Consider the following 20,517-nt stretch of genomic DNA (forward strand, 5'->3'; position numbering starts at 1 on the left):
GTGTGGTTTTGGGGATCTTCTTTTCTGGTCTTTGGTTATTTACTTTTTGAATTGTCGCATTATATATTTCTTAACTATCCCCAAATATAAATTATTGGAAATTGCAATGATGATGTGAATATGAAATACCATGAATATGAGTATCTTTCAGTTTTCAGTATTTCTGTTTGGCATAGCTTCACATTTATGATTTTTATAAAAGTTTCCCTTTTTTTCTGACAGCTTTTTCTTTGTGTTCTTCCTCAAGATAAAAGTCAGTGGATAAGTAGAATTAAAGAATTAAGAGCATGGTATAGCAACGTTAAAGAAATAGTAAGTTGTATTTTAATTACTATAATTATTTTTTCTGTGTAATTCGAAGTCCTGTAGCCTCTTAATCTTGTGTGTGTGTGTGTGTTTGTGTTTTTCCTCAACCAGCATATCACAAACCCGAGAAAGGTTGTTGGCCAGCAAGACTTGATGATCAATAATCCGCTTTCACAGGATGAAGGGGTAAAGTTCAACTTTATTTGGGTTTACCTCACCTTTTTTGCCTCTAAGAGTATACTCATGAGACTGGTTATCTAAGTCAGTGTGAAAGTTAAAATAAAGATATGTTTCTGAGCTTAAACTAGATTTTAATGAAAATTATTCCTATCTTGGGTTCTCTATCTGCAGTGTGAAATAATAACTCAGAGAAAGCTAAATTTAATAATTTAAATTATTAAGTTGAAATAATAAAAGTTAAGGAGAGGCGTGGGGTTATTTTAAACCGATTATTCTCCTTATTTTAGAGTCTTTGGAACAAATTCTTCCAAGATAAAGAACTCCGATCAATGATTGAACAAGATGTCAGAAGAACGTATGTAGAACTATTTACAAGTTGCTTTCAGTAATTCAAATTGGTGTTACTTCTTCGTAATTTTAGCAAAACACCAAATACATAGAGGCGCCTTAATTGAGTGCAGAATTCTGCTTATGTTCATAACAAGTCAAAATTGGCTTAATTTTGATAATAAGTATTATTTTCTATTCTTAAAATACATATTTTTGTGTTCCCTTTTTCAAAATAAATTACTAAAACACTGATCCTCTTAAAATAACATTTTAATAGGTTTATCAATTTCTAATGATTATTAGAAGTCATCTGCCTTTATTTTCTGATTAAAGTTATGTTGTGTAGTCATTATATTGGTATTGCTAGAAAAAATTATCTTTTCTTTCTACATTTGAATTCCTTTCTGGTCAAATTAATTTATAAATGATAACTGTTATTCTTACACTCCTATTTCTCTTGCTCTTGAAGCCATTTAGGTTTTCAGACAACCTCTTCTCTCAGTCTCCTCCGTGTTTACCATGTGATTAAGAGTAGTTTCTTGTTTAACACTTAGTTAATGTCCATAAATTTTACACATTAGACCTCATCTTTTTAGGCCATTGAATTGATTCCAAGTCATACAGACCCTATAGGACAGAGTAGAACTGCCACCGTAGGATTTCCAAGGAGTGGGTGGTGGATTTGAACTGCAATCCTTTTGGTTAGCAGCCAAGCTCTTAACCACTATGCCACCAGGGCTCCTATCATATAGTAGGAAGTACATGGAATTTGCGTCAGAAGATTCCAGGATGAATTCTAGTTAATATATGCCATGATCTTTGGCAGATTACTTTCAACATCTTTCCCCTTCAGTTTCTTCTTCCTGTAAATTGGGGATAACAGTAAGTACTTCACAGGATTATTATAGGGCCTAAATTAGATATGTTTGGACTTTGAACAGTAAATCGTTATTTGAATGTTAGTAAATACGGTTTAATCACTGGGCTCTGGGAATGAGCCTGGTGCATGAGCGTCATAGGTGTCGGGTGGCTTCCTCCAAGTCCTTCTGTAGCTTTGCCTGTCTGCTCCATTCCTAGTTCATCTCCTTAGTATTGTTAGTAGTACTCTTACAATGCCAAGGTCTCTGGCTCTCTGACATTTATCTCTTTCCAGTCCCTAACACTGAGTAATCAGATGACATGGACTCTTGTTAAGGCTATACTGCATATTTAAAAAGTGAAATTTTCTATTTTAAAATGAAAATAATTCAGAAGAATCATGGGTTCAGGGTACAATAAAACCATAGATAACTGGCAGTGGTAATGGGGTGGGGAGGGGAGAAAATGGAAGGTATGAGATCATTTTGGTTAGCTTGAATTATTCAGTTAACTTAGGAGCAACCCAGATTGCCAGGCCTCTTCTTCCACACAGCTGCTGGGTGGGTCTGAACTGCCAACCTTTTGGTTAGTTAACTGCCAATCTCAAACCCGTTAACTCCACCCAGACTCCTTAAATACGAATTGATAGGACATTATATGTAATTTTCTCACATTCATTGGCTCTATTCCATTTTTACTGCTGTACTTCAGGTCCTTTTATTTGTTATCTAGTGACTCTTCTTTAATTGCTCTCTTTGGGTCTAGTATCTTTCTCTTCCAGTCCATCCATGTGTTACAGCCTCATCACTCTTCACAAATCACAGTCCTAATCACGTCACTTGCTTAATCCCAAACCTTCTATGAGTCCCCATGCCCTGCAAAAGAATGGGCTTACCCAGCCTTCCGAGCACACACACAGATGCCTTTAGAGCAGAGCTTCTGGCATTATTTCCTGAACAGGTTTTGTGCTTCCCCTTTTCCATGCCTTGCTTTTACTCTCCTCTGCTGGAATGCTTCTTCCCTCCACTGCTCCCTGTTGAATTCCTGACAGCTCATCCCTCAAGGCCTAAGTTTATACTACCATGTCCGCGAAGTGTTTTCCATCCTTTGCATTTGGAAATAGTCTTTGCCTGCAGGTTGCCAGGCACTGGAGAGGCCAAGATAAATATGACATGGACCCTTAAGAAGCTCAAAGTCTAATAAAAAAAACAGAAATTAGTTTGCGACGCAGTATCACTGGTGCCATAATAGAAACAGTTTCTGTAAGAGCTCTGGTGTTAGCGTAGGTCTCATCCGCCAGACCTGATAGTAAGCCCCTGGAGGGCATGGACTCAGCCTCATTTTTGCCTCACTGCGTGGTGCGGAGTTGATGCTTAAAAATGCTTATTGTCAGCCTTAGTACAGACGATCAGTGTTGTTCAATTTTAGTAACAACAATCTCCAGCATCTTTTCCATCTTTAGAGGCATAAGCACACTTAAAAAATATACTGTTATCAACCTTCTAGTCTGAGTTTAAATGAGATAATTTGATCTCATAAGCTTTGTTGTTGCCGTTGTTATTAAATTTATTTGATTTGGATATGTTGCTGTATTAAATATTAACTCCCGTTTCAACTAATTTTAATATTCTTTTATTCCACTAACCCTTTTTTGCCTCAATGGATTTTCCATTTGTTTCAATTAATTGCTCCTTATCTCAGCCTAATGAGGTTGTTACTATTGCCTTTTTATTACTGAAAAAAAAATTGATAATTTGGAGGTAAATAAGGAGCTTCTAATTTACAGCATTTCTAATACAGAACTCAAATTGTCCATTCCGAACCATTTTTGTCATGTGTCAAAGCCTTTAAAGTTAAATGAAATGCAGTATTATTTAAAATGATGAGAAATAATGAGTTCAGCTTAAAATATCATTTCCATATTAGATGCCAAAGAAGTCTGTTATTTGGTCTATCAAGGTCTAGTCTAAATATATATACAGTGTCTATAACATCATTTGCAGATTAACATATTCATAAGCTATTGCCAAACAGTCTCATTTCTTCTTCAAATGTTCTCTCTTACTCAAATAAAATTATTAAAATTCTTTAACTTAAACTTTTATCATTGTAACTTTGACTATATTTAAAAGTTTGTCTGATTGCTTATTGCTCATCATCATCGTCGATTTTTGGTCTCTTGTGTTTCTAGTCACTGTAGTTAACACTTCCGGCAGCTCATTTATCAGTTAGTGTCTTTCCTGCTTGAATATCCATGATACGGTTACATTTTTAAAGATGCAACTTCCTCATTGTAATGCTTCCTTTTACTTATACTTTACATACAGGCCAAGCCTCAGATGTAATCTCATGTAGTTATTTAATCAAACTTTTTGTCCTCAACTTTTTTTTTTTTGGCTTGTCACCTGGTATTTTGTGGATTCATTAATAATCTCTAAAATTAATGTTTTCCAGTTTGTTAGCTACCACACACTTGACTATTTAAATTTAATTAAAATTAAATAAAATTTAAAATTCAGTTCTTCATTAACAGTAGCCACATTTCAAGTGCTAATGGCGGCCTTTTTGGACAACTCGTATATAGAAGATTTTCATCACTACAGAAAGCTTTGTTGGATAGTGTTGTAGACAATTCATTGTTGGTATGTTTTTGAAGAGTATAAGATACGAATATGTACATTTTTTAATTCGTATTGAACATTTATAAATGGTCTGTGTTAAATATTTGCTTTTGTTTCCTTTCTCTGTTTTTGATAAACCTCCATGGATTTTTATAGTATATAAGTCTTAAGTTTTTAGTCAAATGTAGTTACCATGTTACATTGTAGTATGCGACTGGAAATTAGACTATTTTTGAAATATTTTTCTATACTAAAGATATACAAAAGTAGCTTTACAGAATTGTTGTTTTTGTTTTGTTTTGTTTTGTTTTTTTCACTTAAAGGCTATCTTGCCTGTAGTCCCTGCTTTGGGAGGGATACCACCAGTACTCTGGTCCCATGTTGATTTTCACACTTCAAAAAATTTAAGGTGTCCGAAATGTGCATATGTTTTACAAAGCTTCCTCTAAGCCCATTTTTTTATTTAAATAAAAAAGAAATTCCTCAGGGAAAAAGATCTTACAGGCAATTTCATAGCAGAATTGATTTTGCTGTGTGTTAATGCAGACAATCTGCCCAGTGTTAAAATGTTAAAGGGAAAAAAAAAGAAAAAACACACACAAGCTGCCGTATTCGCGTGATCACACCAAAATAGCAGCTTGTATTTATATTTTCAGTCTCTTCGAGGTGGACTACAGGCACACACGAGTGAGTGGATCTCCTCGGTGTTGTGTTGTGATTTCGTTTAATGCAGACAAAGTACATGCTTGTACATGCACGACCAGCCCTCACATATGCACTTGTTCACAGCCGAGAAAGTGAAAACTACAACACAAGCCGCTCTCTAAGAGTGTCGGCAACCTGTGTGTGTTTCTTAAATATTAAAGAGGGAGAAAAACAGATTTTCAGGAATACAAGAAACAATTCTTCTGTCAAATGGCCTATAGTCCTTCCTCATTTGACAACATTTAGGGTAAAAACAAAATATTTAGTTACGGTTGCATATATGTGTGTGTGTGTGTGTGTATCCTATACTGCTCCTGTTTTAAAGTGTATTTTGCCAATTTCCGCTCCATTTAAGCGTATAAATCCTTACCAGACATTTTTTCCAATTTATGAAATTTTTTTTTAACTAAAAACAATTTTTCAGTATTGGAGTGAAAATATAGGTGCGTTTGGTGCAGAGCATCGGCTGTAGCGCTTCAGTTGGCTTCTCGACGCGCCTAATCTTTGGCATTAGGGAGCAGCAGCGTGTGGCCTGGCGGTTATATCACCTCCAGCTGATGAACAGGAAAGTTTTTGCTTTTGAGATCATTTTCATTTTAAATAAACTGGTTGTTTGTTTTGTTTGTTTTAGCACTATTTATAGCTGTGGGTTCTTGTAAGGACATGAGAAGGTTAAAAAGTAAAGTTGGGTGAGTGGTAGAGTAGTATCCTCTCTGGAAATATTCCCAGGAGGGACTGTTTCCTGTTCAGTAGTGTTAGGCAGTCTTTTAAGAACATTCAAGCCAATTTGCTATTGAACCTCCTTTGGTAAGGGTAAATGCTTTGAATTACTTTTAAATTGCATCTTAATTGTTGAAAAATGCAAATTAAATCTATATTGCTGGTTATGGAAAAGTCTTGCACTTAAAATATGCATGTATTTCTATCTACTTATATATATTTTTTTCAGTTTTTGACCTTTATGGTATGAGAAGAAAGATTAAGATTGGGGAGGGGGGGACAGTTGAGTAGAAGACTTGTTATGTGACTCGGCATTGAAGAACTAGAAAGAAGCTTAGATGTAAGCATCTACTTAGATGGTGGCAGACACCGCCTACTGAAACTCCAGCCTCACGGGCCTGTTCCCTACCATGTGTCCTTTGGTATTTCTCTTAAATGTCTGTTTTCTCTACTAGATTTTCTTGATGGTTAGTTCTTAAGTTTTGTGTCTTTATATTGCCCAGTACCTGGCACCCATAATAGTCATCTGTGTCATGGGCAGTTATCTAGTCAAATTTTTTTGTTTTTGAAAAATGGAAAGCTGAAGCTCAAAAATAATATCACTCAAGTAAGAAATATAACTTGTTAATGGCTGAAGTAGAAATGGTACCTGGGACTCCATATATTATATTAACATATATTTTATGTTAATCTTCTTTGCCTACATTTAACGCTTCAGTTTAACAAAAACAGGCATTTATTGAGTACCTACTATGTGCAAAGCACTCTGTGAAGCAAACGGGGTGGAAACAGAAATAAGGCATGTGTCTGAAATCTTACTCAGAGACAGGGACTGAATAAGTAGGTAATATTTTTGCTCTGTTGGTTCATATAGCTTAACGCAGGGCTTCTCAACCTCAGGAGGACTGATATTTTGGGACAGTTAATTCTTTGTTTTGGAGGGTTGCGTAGGTAGCATGCTTAGCAGCATCCCTGACCTTTGCCTGTAGAGCTCTGTGAGACATGCTCTGTGAGTTTTTCCAGGGCTTTTTGTCTGACTGAAGGGTTACCTGGAGCATCATCTTAGATTTTTCAGCGACCTTAACAAGGGTTTTACAGTCACACCATTGGTTTCATCTTTGGACCTTACTTTCCTGACCATATCCTCCATTTAACCTTTGCCCAGAAGCAGTGTCTTAATGTTAGTGCTGTTTGCTGGCTGGAGAGGCTGGGAATGAGAAAAGGTTTTATTTTCAAACCCAGCAAGTCCTGGCATCTTTATGTTTAACAAGTCTTTCTTTTGTTTTTCTCCGCTTTCATTCTACTATAAGTAGCAAGAATAAACCAGGTTGCACCTTCAACACTCTGCCTAGATATATTGTTAGCTAGATCACCTAGTTCACTAGGTACTTTTTGTATATTTCATTAGCAGAATGTTGCCAAACTTTCCACCTCTATGTAGTAAGAGACCCCTTTCCTCCGTTTTCCGATATTTCTTTCCTCACTTTCATTTAACGGTTTACTGGCAGCCTCCTTATGAGCTGTCTGTCTTTTGCTAAGTGTCTTCTTTACTCTTTAGTCTTTCACTAATGGTCTCTTCAGTGTCCTCCAGCTTCTTTCCAGCCCCATAGACACTTCCACCGCAAGTTTAGAATTTTTTAACAGCACTCCAATTTCGGTTATCAAAACTTGTATTAGTTATCTATTGGTGCATAATAAGTCAATCTAAAACTTAGTGGCTTGGAACAATAGTAATTTATTATTTCATAGTTGCTGTGGATCAGAAATTTGGGGGCAGCGAATGACTAGATGATGCCCAGTTACCACCACCAACTGGTCTGGCAGGGATCACAATAGAGGGTCCTAGTCAGAGCGGGAAAAAAAGGTAGAGCAAAATTCAAATTCACACACACACACAAAGGCCAGCCTTGCTGGTCTGACAGAGACTGGAGAAACCCTGAGAGTATGGCCCCTGGACACCCTTTTAACTCAGTACTGAAGTCACTCTTGAGGTTCACCCTTCAGCCAAAGATTAGACAGGTCTATGGGGCCAACTATAACACATGTGAGGAAATGCTTCGTAATTCAATCACATATACGAGACTAATGGGCACGCCAGCCTAAAAGCAAAGAGAAAGCAGGAAGGAACAGATGAAACAGGAAACCCGGGGTGGAGAAGGGGAGAGTGTGGACCCATTGCGGGCTTGGCAACCAATGTCCCAAAACAATTTGTATGTTAACTGGTTAATGAAAAACTAATTTGCTCTGTCAACTTTCACCTCAATCACAATAAAAAGAAGAAAAAGTAACTAGCAAAATTAAAAAAAAATAATTTAGGAGCAGCTTAGTTGGGAGGTTCTGACTTGGGTATCTCTCATGAGGTTGCAGTCAGGTATCAACTGCACCTACAGTTATCTGAAGGCTTGACTAGGGCTGGAGGTTCCACACTGGTTCATGTCCGCATGGATCTTTCCATGGTACTGCGTAAGTGTCCTCCCCCAGAACAGGAGATCCAAGAGAGAAAGGGAGCTAGGTAGAAGCTATACCATTTTTATGCCATAACCTCAGAAGGGAGGTATGTTAAATTATTTGCAGACATAGTTTTAAAACCACCACAGTCTACATGCAGCTTCCCAGGTTACCCTGATGATCTTTTCCATTCTTCCCATCTGGAAGGGGAGATAGGTGTAGGAGCCTAACTGGGTCATTTTGTGGTCACTCCTCTGCTCTCAGTCCATTGGCTATCACGCAGTCACATGACCACAGCTAGCTGAAAAGGAAGCTGGGGAATTAAATCCAGCTATGTGCCTGGAAAGAAAAGAAAACAGCATTCGTTGAACAGGAAGAATGGTGAAATCATCAACCAAGATAGGGAGCACAGGAAGAAAAGGAATTTAGTGGACCTGCTTTCATTCTGAGCAAATCATTCCTCTCTTGGCAGTTTTCCTTTAATAAAATAATAAGCCACAGTGAGGAGTTATAGTTATTTTGGTATTTAATAATATTCTAGGGAGTTTCCATTTGCTCGTTTTAAATTTTGGGCAAGTGCTTGTTTTGATTTTCTGGTTTTGAAGTATGGACATAGTATCAGTTATTGTTCCTTCAAGTCCACTATGCTTCTCTGTCCTACCGCGTGATCATAAACCCTCACCAAGGGCTGTCTGTTGTCCCTTGGGGCATCTTATTGAATACTTGCATCTTCAGTAATTCATCTGGGCCCAGTGCTTTGTCTGTTTTAATACTTCTAATTGCCTAATTATGTACTAAATGCAGTGACAAAGCCCTTTATCATTTCATATATATATATATAATTTTTTTTTTTTCTTAACCCTTTTCTTGCCTGGGAAATATTCCTTTTGTCTCTTTGTTGTCTGAGAAACTCTTCATTACAGGCAGCCTAGGTGGTTTCCAGGCTTGCCTCTACTGTCTGTCTGTCTGTATTATGCCAGATCTTGCCCTGTTGAATGTCGTTCCAGCTGACTCCCATCAGGCACCTGAGTCCCTGGTTATTGGTGCTCTAAAGTCAGTGTTTAGTTCCCTTTCATCCATCGCTTCTGGATTCGTTTCCACACATTGCATTCCTGTGAGAAGATAAGCAAAAAGCGATCAGAATAGTCTGGTTGTCATAACTAGTTTTTTGACAGAATTAGTGGTTATCCTGTCATTTATAGATCTTGGTGTAATCAAGTGTCTGCAGCAAGTATGCATGAACCAAATGTAATAGAAATCAACAGGTTTTTTTTTTTTTTTTTAATTGTGGTGAACTTTATCTCAGGATAACCAAATCATTGATGAAGGAAAGCTTTTCTGTATATAAAACGTTTAAAGGAAGAAGGAACGTAATACTATTAGCATTTTACCATCTTTAATGAATTTAAAAAAAGGAGCCCTGTTGGCTCAGTGGTTAAGCACTTGGCTGCTAACCAAAAGGTTAGCAGTTCGAACCCACCAGCCGCTCTGCAGGAGAAAGATGTGGCAATCTGCTTCCATAAAGATTACAGCCTTGGAAACCCTATGGGGCAGTTCTACCCTGTCCTGTAGGGTCGCTGTGAGTCAGAATCGACTTGACGGCAGTGGGTTTGGTTTTGATTTTAATGAACTAATAGATCAATGCAATGATCGTCAATGGTTGCTGGTATCACAGAAACAGAAGCTAACAAACATTATGTGCCTCCTGATGGAAGTACACAATACAAACTGTTTCAGTTACTGCTGCATTGCAAGCCACCTCAAAGCTTCAAACAAGAGAGTTGATTTTGGTGATGAATCTGCAACTTGTGTAGGTGATGCAGGACAGCTGTGTACCGTGTGGTGTCAGCTGGGGTAGCTTGCAGACCGGGGACTAGAGTCATCTAAAGGCTTGCTCAGTCACGTGTCTCACTGTTGATACTGGTTGTGGGCCAAAACCTCTGGGCCGTGGCGGGAACACCTACACATGGCCTTTCCATGTAGCTGCATGGCTTTCTCACAGCATGGTGGCTGGGTTCCGAGATATGTCCAGAGAGACAGCAAGTCAAAAGCTGTATTGCAACATCACTTGTACCACATTTTTTTATTCATGAGAAACTAGTCACTAAGCCCAGCCTATATTCAAAGGAAGGGGAATTAGGAGTGTCAAAGAATTTGTAGACATGTTCTAAAACCATCATACCACGAATGAAGAATCTTGTCAAAAAATTGACCTGAATCTAACAAAGTCTTTCAATCTACCTACGTATTATAGGAAATATAGGAGGAAAGGAACATGTTAAATAACACAGTGGAAGTACAATAAGTAAAATCCAGAATGTGGAAATTTTCTACAAACTAAAGAATCTGATTTCTTTAACAAATGCACTGTAAGAAAAGAGAGAAAGGGAAGGAGGACACATACATAGAGTAAAAGAGTTTTTTTTAAGAGATGTGAACAATTTGCATTGTATAGACACTCTTAGATCTTGATTTGAACAAACAAGACAAATTTAGACAATTCAGAAAAATTTGAACATTGACTGGATATTTGTTGAAATTAAGGGGTTATGGTTTTGTTAGTAGCTTCATACTGGTACTATGGTTTTTAATCCATCTTCATTAGGTAGTGCAAACAGGTAACATGCTGAGCTGCTAATCAAAAGGTTGGAGGTTTGAGTCCACCCAGAGACATCTCAAAAGAAAGGCCTGGCAATCTACTTCCAAAAAAATCAGCCAGTGGAAACCCTGTGGAACACAGTTCTACTCTGACACAAAAGGGGTCATCATGAGTCTGAGTTGACTTGATGGGAACTGGTTGGTTGTCTTTCAGAGATACATAATGTAATATTTATAAATGTAGTGATGTCTGGGATTTGCTTCAAAGTACTGCAACATGTGGGGCAAGTGGGTAGGGGGCTTTATATAAAACAAGAATTGATTGGTAATGAAGCTGAGTAATGGATAGATTGGGATTTGGTGTTATTTATAAATGTTTGAATTTCCCATAATGAAAGATTTTTAAAAATTATAATGAAATTTATATCCTCTACCATTTTTGTTTTATTTTAAGATGGAAAGTAAAACTCATTGACCAGACTTCTTTGATATTTCTTGGTATTGTTTTGCACTGCATAAAATTTGTCAAAATCTAAGTTCCTTAAGATATTTTGAGAGAGAACTGCTATATTTTAAATATGGACCAATAAAGCTAGAGCTGAAATACCACTTTTTTTTCCATCAAGTGATAATTCTAGACCATCTTAGAGTGGATTTCATTAAGGAATACTTTAATACTGTTCATTTCTATTTTCAGAGTTTTACCTTTACCTATTTCCCATTTCCATTTTCATTTTCTGGCCAAATGCAATTAACTTCTTTTGAACTTTTATTTTCTGGCAATAACCAAATTTATCTTCAGTCCCTGTATAGTGTGATTTTTTTTTCCCCATTTACTTTCCTATGAGGTGTTTTGGCTTGAGTGAGTCACGCATGTCTACATTTTCATTCTAATTTTTTTATCTACCTCATCTTTCCTAAAGTTACTACCATTTCAGTCGTTCTTGCTGATGACTGTAGAGATAATACTGATTTTTCAAAACCTTAACAATTGATGAATCTGGCTTGTCTCCGTATTCAGCGTTGACTGATGTTCAAATAACTTTACCTGTCGTGAATCGACACCAAACATCAACTGGCATGGGGTAAAAAAAAACTCTAGAAGCATACTGGATGGCAGGGAGGCTCTCCTGAAACCGAAGCATACCATTGAAAACTGATTGTTACTACTCCTAGAAATACTACTTACTAGACTTTTCCCCCTCTTACTCCTGATTCCTAGAGATACAGTGTCTTCTGGTTTGAAGCCTGATAATGTGACAACCAAGTATTTGTTATAAGAGATTTGTTATCGTTCAGGTATATTTATCAACCGTATAACCTAGGTTCTTCTATGTAACGCTAAGCTGATAGAATTTTACCTAAGCGGACTTCACTGCCCGCCACTGCCTCTCCATGTAGGAGACCCAGGGTTGGTTCCTGACCGAGCCACCTCGTGCACAGCCACCACCCGTCTATAAGCGGAGGCTTGTGTGTTGCTTTGATGCTGAACATGTTTCAGTGGAGCTCCCAGGCTAAGACAGACTAGGAAGAAAGGCCTGGCAATCTACTTCGAAAAATCAGCCAGTGAACGCCCCCGGGGATCACAACGGTCTTAATTTTTAGCTGATCATGGGGATGAGGCAGGAGTAGTCAGTGTTTCTCTCCCATATCCATGGGGTCACCATGAGTCGGGAGCTGACCCAAAGACACCTAACGACAAGAACAGCATTTCACTGACTCATTTATAACTGCTTAGAGAAGCAGCATGGAAAGTATTGCCGCTCTCCTAGCTACCCAGATGTATTGGGAGTGTTATTCATACTTTGTGCTTCAGTTTCCTTGTTGTTAATCACCTCATATCATCTTCAAACACACTTTCAACTCAAACAAATCTTCTCTGAACTTCACTTTTTTCAACTTCTGAAGTAGCGTAAATTGTTATTTCTTTTTTTAGAACTTCTCTATGTCTTTCTACCCTAGTTATTGATGCTGTGGATTCTTCATCAGAATTTAGAGGCCAAATTGTACTTTTCTAAAAAAAAGAGGGTATCATGAACCTTCACAAAGCGGCACTTCGGCGTTGTAGAGCGGAATCGTAGTGGGTGTGCCATCGTACAGCTACACAAGCCAGCCTCATATGCATTTTCAGCTGATTGGGTATTTGCTAAAAGTGGATAATTTAAATTATCTACCTGCAACTTAATTCCTGTAGATCTCAGTTTTTAATCTTACAAGCGGTTAGCATGCATTAAATGCCACCATGAATTGGCATGGAATATAATTTACATTTTCAGAAGTTAGATATTAAACTCTTACTATATAGTTCACAGATATTTGTTGGCAAAGTGAATATAGCAGTTTTTAGTACTTCCTCCCATAATCTGTTCATATCACAACAGCTACAAAGAATTTGGTTGAGCCAGCATCCATAGAAAGTTCCTGAAGAGTAGTTAACACAAGGGACACACAAAATCATTAAGATAAGTGGTCCAAATGTTGAGGGGTGAAGCCTACTTAACAACAGGGCTAGATTTAAGTTATAGTATGAGGAAGAAGGGGAGAAAATTTCACCTCTCAAAAGTATTCTATTTCTACCTTGATGGCTGTTTTCCCAAGAAATTTCTCTATGGCAATTTATTTTATTAACTACTTGCCTGTCTTTCATCCTGATCACTTTACTTTGGAACATTTGACTTTCTAATGACTTTAGCAACTTTCTTTGGTCCAAATAGGTCATTTAAAAAGTTTTGTGTTTCTTTTCTTCACTGCATTTGACATCGTTCTGGAAATGCTTTTGCTTCTATGATCTGTTATGCTTGCTCTGAGTCTACCTCCAGGCTAATTTTTCTCTTATTTTAGAGCTGTGGTCACTTGTGCCACCCCTACTTCAGCTCCCAGGCCTGGGTAGGGACTGTCTGAAGGTCATCACATTGAAGTTTACAGATATGTGAGGTAACCTTGCTCAGATCTTGGAATTGTTTACTACTGGCCCCTCAAAAGAGGAACCTACTTGCTGCTACAGAAAAGATCAAAGATTTATATCTGGAACAATACCACACCAAACACAATTTCAAGCAAAAGTCAAAAAAAAACAGAGGAAGATAGGCCTTACATTATTTTAAAAATCAGGACCAGAAAAGGGTTACTCCACCAGCCACTGGCATAGTTCACCCAGGAACCCATCTTGGGCTGGAGAGAGAGTTATAACTCTGACAGGGAGCCAGAGAAGGTTCAGAATGAAACAGAGAACAGACCAAGGTCTCCTCCAGACATAGGAGGCAGTAAACCTTGATACTAAGAAGTAAAGCAACCATTACTGTGCTTTAAAAGACTCAGTAAGGAGTTTGTTTCTGTTTTGATATTGCCCTGTGCTTGCATGCTCTAGGTAGGCTTCCTCTTCAGTCTCTCACCTCTTCTCCTCGTGTTTTGTAGTTCCAAAGCCACAGTTCTAATTCATATCCTCAAAACATAAAGTACCAATATCCAAAGTCTAATATCAATGTCTGATACTGAGCATCTACCACTTCCAAGCACGGTTGTTGCTGCTTTTACATCATCTCATCTTGATCAGTAGGGTTATTACCCTTCCTTAGAGATGAGGTAGTTAAGTAATCATTTGCTCAAAGTTGTACAGCTAGAAATTAAAAAAAAAAAATTAGGTAACTTGAATTTGAACACAGGCTTTTCTACTCACATCTGTGATCCCCCCCACCCCCCCACCCCCCGTTCACTCTGTTATAATGTCTTCTTATATCCTTCCTTTAAATTCTCCTCTTTCAGGCTTATTTCCCCTTAAACCAAAACCAAACCCATGGCCACTGAGTCAAATTCCAGCTCATAGTAGCCCTGTAGAATGGAGCAGAACTGCCCCATCAGGTTTCCAAGGCTGTGAATCTTTATGGAAGTAGACTGCCACATCTTTCTCCTGTGGAGTGGTTGGTGGGTTGGAACTGCCAACTTTTGGGTTAGCATCTAAGTGCTTAACCACTGTACCACCAGGGCTCCTTTATTCCTTCTTAGACTTATCGGATACTATTTTTTTTTCACCTCCCTGTCCAAAAACAGAGAGTCACTGTGTTGTTTTTCCTTACTTGTGAATGTAGCATTCAAAGCTCTTTCCAGACTTGCCCTGCCTTTTCTTGTCACATTCTTCTGCTTCCACCTGACAGCTGTACTTCATGGAATTCTCTTTTCCTTGTGATTACTAATTAGTATGCTACCTTGCACATTTGAAATACTCATTGCCCTCTGTGCCTTCATGTCTTCCCTTCTGATTTGGTTCCTTTTCCCAGTGATACTACTTGTTTCTCCTTTCCTTAAAATTTTTATTCAAATCTTCTCTTATTGAACCAAGTTGACTCTTCATTGCTGCATGACATTCCCTTCTGTAGCCATTGTGTGTGTTGCATTGCTGTGTGTTTGCTGTTTGGCTTGTTATAATTATATATGCCTGTACGGGCTATTATAAACAGTTATTTAAGTTCCTTTCAACCAGATACTTTGTGCTTTTTTTCTGTTTAACATTACCTCAAAGGAACTTGTAGAGTTTTTGATCCAGACAGCATTTAAGCAGTGATTACTAACTTTTGTTCTGTTTGAAGCCTACATTTTAATCAGCTGACAGTGTATTGTCATGTATAATAATTAAAACTAGATGTTCACATTAAGAAAAAAAGGAAGATGATAATAACTACTTGAAAAAGCGGATAGTTACAAAATTACATTATAGTCCTGAGGATCAAACGGGCTAAAACAAAAGAAACCATCCAAAAAAAACCTGGCTAATAATTAATTTTGCCAAAAAAATGTTGTGTTTTGAACTTTTGGTGGCTTTAAGTTTATGAAGGCATTTGAACGTTCAGCTTTTGAAGGTGGTCATTTCCTTCTGTGATGTAATCATTTCCTCTCATTCCCCTTTTCCCCCGTAACGTGAGGGAAACGCAGCCCAGCCAGCGGCTAAGTTGGGTGCGATACAGACTTGTGCCGAAACTAGAGCAGCCCCTGGGCACCTCTCGGAGACAGAGTTTGGGGATGGGATGTGAAACTGCTGGTCTTTTTCAATCCGGTGCTTTCTTTTTTCAGGTTTCCTGAGATGCAGTTTTTTCAACAAGAAAACGTGAGAAAGATCCTTACAGATGTCCTTTTCTGTTACGCCAGAGAGAACGAGCGGTTGCTTTATAAACAGGTAATGAGATACCGTACAGGTGGCGTCCGTTGGCTCGAAACTCCCGATACAGCTTGACAAGTGACGGCGCAGTCACGTAGCCTGTATTGTGTCCAGAGTTGTATCATCACGGTGAAGCGATCACAGACCTGCTGTCTGCTGCGCGGCGCGAAGAGTGAGCTCGTTGACGCACATGTGCGTCCTCCTCATCATCAGGCATTCCACCAAACTGTCTTCCGTAAGGCTGTTCAGTCTTTTCTTTCAGCTCTTGGAAGTTTGTTTATAAACAGCCTCTTTGAAGCCAATCTAGTAATAAAACTTTTTAGAGTTCTAGGTATAAATATTGTTTCTAAGTACAGCATTTATAAATACATGAAATGCCATGTAAAAAATAAAGTATCCCATGGCTCTTCAAAGTTTGCCAGTAATGGAACTTCAGAAAGTCCTGGGAAGTTCACAGAATTTTTCAAAATGTATGTTTAGTTTCTTCGTGATCCTGTGATTTGACTGATCACGTGGCTAAAGCAAAGCAGATTGTTGGATTATACATTTTCATTAAAATGTAAATGGTTTACTTAATAGGTAAGGAAAATAGACGTGGTTGGATATAAGTGGCACTTTAAACTGAATTCATAAATTGTCTGATTGATGGCCACCTAACTTCACTTTAATATTAAAAAAAGCCTGTATAGTGAGAGCAACATACTTAATTTGAAATAAAATAGATCTGAAGATAGTACACCAAGTCTGAGTACAGTTATCCTAAATAATATATTCGTTATAATTGTATTCGTAGAACACCCAAGGGGACTAATTTTATCTTAATTTTTATATTAATAATATGTTTTTATATTAATTACTTGCTGACAATAAACTTTTAGAATTAGAAATGGAAAAACGTATCTAGTTCATGATGGCAGCCAAAACTATAAAATGTCTAACGATCAATTTAACAAGAACGGTACAGGAGCTATATGAAGAAAACTATAAATTTTATTGAAGGATAGAAAGCAAGAAGCGAATAAGTAGAAAATGATAGCGTGTTCTTGGGAGGGAAGACTAAATAAAAGTATTAATTCTTTTGAAGTTAATATATAAAACATACTACCATTCCAACAAGAATCCATTGCAAACAATTTAAAAAGAAATTTATTGTGTTTTAGATGAAAGTTTATACAGCAAATTAGGTTCCCGTTTAACAATTTTTATACAGATTGTTCCATGACATTGGTTACAATTTTCACTGTGTCAGCATTCTCATTTTAAGGGGTGGATAAGCCAGTAAGCAAGGTAAGCATGAGCTTACTCGTGCTTACTTGCTAATCTGTAGTGAACAATTTCACATGGGTTTCATCACATCAAAGAATGACAGAGGGTGATATTAAAATTTCTATAAAGGTTTTGTGATCAAAGTGATATGATAGTAGCATGGAAATAAACAAATAGATCCATGGAACAGATTAAAAACAGATCCAAGCATATGTATATGAGATCTTAAAGTGATACCAAAAACCAAGAACCAGACCCACTGCCATTGAGTTGATTCCGACTCAGAGTCACCCCACAGGGTTTCTAAGGCTGTAAATCTCTACAGAAGCAGATTGCCACATCTTTCTCCTGTGTAGCCACTGGTGGTTCCCCACAGCCGACATTTCAGTTCACAGTCGACCACTTTAACCCCTGTGCCACGAGGGCCCAATGGATTCATTAATTTAGTAGCTTAGAATATTCATCAAGGATCCAAGTTTCTTCCTGTTTTTCTACTTTCCTCTCCTCATTGTGTTGGCCTTTGTCAAGTTTTATCTCCTCCTTATCTCCTCTCCCTTTTCAAATATTTGAAAATACCTTGCAGTAAAGGGTTTGATAATAATGAGTCAAATCAGAATAAAATGATCCCAAGTTTATACACTTGTGTTCCTATAGTGAAAGAAAAATCTAGATTAAGGAAATCTTATGATAATGGAAAGAAGTTTCATTGACAAGGAACAAAAATGTTAACTGCACAGCTCCACTGTTGGTGATGTATGTGAGCCATTGTATTTGTGTGGGCAACTAGGCAGAAATATGGAAGATCAGATTCTTGATAATTTAGACAAAGTCATTCAGTTATTCAATAAGAAAGTATTACTAACTTTCTCCTGTGTATCACTTAAAAAGACTTAATTATCCCTGTACATGTTTAAATCCTAAGGATTCTTTACAGAGAAATAATACCTGGCTGTAAAAGGACCGAATATTTAGCTGGATCAAATTTAAGAAAAAACCTTGAGTTCCATCACAAGCTGTTAAAGCTATTATTTTGTACTAGGTGACACCCCGTTTAACATCGACCATATTGTTAATAGTTATGGGATTTTATTGAATTAATGAGACTGTTATCATGTAGTAGAATGTCTTGCTGAGTTAATTGAAACTGCAGAGATTATATAAATGGTATTAATGAACTTTGACTGCCTGATGCCTCAGCTTTAATAAAGACTGCTTGGTGGGCTAAATGAACACAGGCAGATAAAAGAACAGGTTCAATTTTGTGAGCCTACAGGCTGTTGATGAAGAAAACTTCGTTACCTTTATTTTCAACTGGCATAAGTTTGGAGTGCAGTGACTCCTAACTATCCAGCAGGGATAAAGGCTTTAAGCAGGCATAAATGCTGACAGTGTAGATGGACGCAAAATACATATTTTGAGAACCGAGAAGTACATTGACAATATACTTTTTAATTGTGCTTTGTCAGATTCACAACATATTGAATTTATGATCACTCATTCTGAATATTTTTCTTTGCCTTTAAAGAGAGCTATATACTTGTCACTTGTATTTATTGATCAGGTTTTACTAATTTAGAAATGAGAGCAGAACCGATAATCTCTTTCAAGTCTATTTGAAAAAAAAAAAATCTCTAGGTAGAAGTCAAAACTGGACTTTGAAAGATTGCTTTAACTATCCATTCTGCAGTCTTCAGAGGACACTTAATTTCCATTATATACAGAGTACTTTTACTTATTGATCTGAAAAATTGAAATAAGATTTTTATATTTGATTTTTACCACTGTGTTGGTATATTGAGTGGTACCAGTAAAACCAAAAAAAAAAAAAAAAAACTAGTTGCCATCAGTCAGGTCGACTCCAACTCAGCAACCCCATAGGACAGAGAAGAGCTGCCCCATAGGATTTCCAAGGAGCACCTGGTGAAATGGAACTGCAGACCCACCAGGGTTTCCGGTTGAGTGGTAGATAGTTCCATTCACTCAGTCAGTATGTTGTGAGCACATTCTATGTGCTGAGCCTGTAGTAGGAGCTGGGTTAAAAAGAGATGAGCTGCATTGTCCATGCCAAGCTTACACTTCGAGCTGTCTCATTTCCTCTCTGCCTCTCTCTCTCTCTCTCTCTCTTTTTTGCTCACTCGCTGTAACACACGTATACACATACACACACATTACTGCAGTTCACAGTTGTTATTTATTTATTTATTTATTTATGTGTCTTCCTGCCTGGACCGCAAGCTCCGTAAAGATTAGGAACTTGCCTGTTACATTCACCTCTGTGTCTGTTGTGCCCAGCACATCATAGGCATTTAAGACATAGTTTTTGGAATGAAGGAATGATGAACGATGCATGAGCAAGTGGAGGATTGGAGAGGGTAGTGTCTCAGAAACTAGAGGAAAGAGAACATTTAAAGAAGGTGGGGAAAATGCGTTTAGATGTGAGCCCTTTCTTATAAACCAGCCATAATTAGAAAATATGTTAAGGGAAAGACCCATTCAAAAGATCCCAGCACTAACAAGAAAATCTAGTAGTAAATCCAATAAGAACTATGCACCTGTACAGATTTTTAGATTAGAAAATTCAGTGTTCTTAAAAATATCAGTTCTCTTCAAGTATATCTATATATTTTAATGCAATACCAGTAGAAACTGGAAACCCTGGTGGCATAGTAGTTAAGTGCTATGGCTGCTAACCAAAAAGTCAGCAAATTCGAGTCCACTAGGCATTCCTTGGAAACTCTATGGAGCAGTTCTTCTCCGTCCTGTAGGGTTGATATGAGTCGAAATTGACTCGACGGCAATGGGTTTGGTTGGATTTGGTGGCGTAGTGGTTAAGAGTTACAGCTACTAGCCAAAAGGTCGGCAGTTCAAATCCACCAGGTGCTCCTTGGAAACTCTGTGGGGCTGTTCTGTTCTGTAGGGTCACTGTGAGTTGGAATTGACTCAGTAGCAGTGGGTTAACCAGTAGAAATTACAGTGTCTTGTTTAGCATTTCATGTAACTAAATGGTACTGAAGTTCACCTGGCTGAAAAATGAGTAAGAATAGGCAAAATAATCTTGCAAAAAAGAGTTGAAAATACTGAGTATTTGTACTACCAGAAATTAGAACATTTTAAAGCTCACATCATTAAAATAGTAGCATTCTGGTTAAGAGCATACAAACCAATGGTGTAGCCGTAAAAGCCCAGAAAAAGTACATGCTAAATATCCAAACTATGGTAAAAATGTTATTTTACATCTCTTGGGAGAAATAGATTATTCAGTAAATGGTGTTATTTAATAAGTTAGTTCTAACTTTTTTGGAGGAAAAAAGAAAAACATATTTATTCCTCATGGCA

General features: G+C 37.5%; 1 protein-coding gene across 1 annotated transcript in view; it reads left to right on the forward strand.

Annotated features, from left to right (window-relative positions):
- Positions 1–20,517, forward strand: part of TBC1D5 (TBC1 domain family member 5) — a 446,909-nt gene that overhangs the window by 172,940 nt on the left and 253,452 nt on the right. The window contains exons 5-8 of the mRNA XM_049870673.1: positions 223–312; positions 418–492; positions 774–841; positions 15,831–15,933. Of these exons, the coding sequence (XP_049726630.1) occupies positions 223–312; positions 418–492; positions 774–841; positions 15,831–15,933 (336 nt within the window). The remainder of the gene's footprint in view (positions 1–222; positions 313–417; positions 493–773; positions 842–15,830; positions 15,934–20,517) is intronic.

Source organism: Elephas maximus, chromosome 27 (assembly GCF_024166365.1).
Source record: "Elephas maximus indicus isolate mEleMax1 chromosome 27, mEleMax1 primary haplotype, whole genome shotgun sequence".
NCBI classification, from domain to species: Eukaryota; Metazoa; Chordata; class Mammalia; order Proboscidea; family Elephantidae; genus Elephas; species Elephas maximus.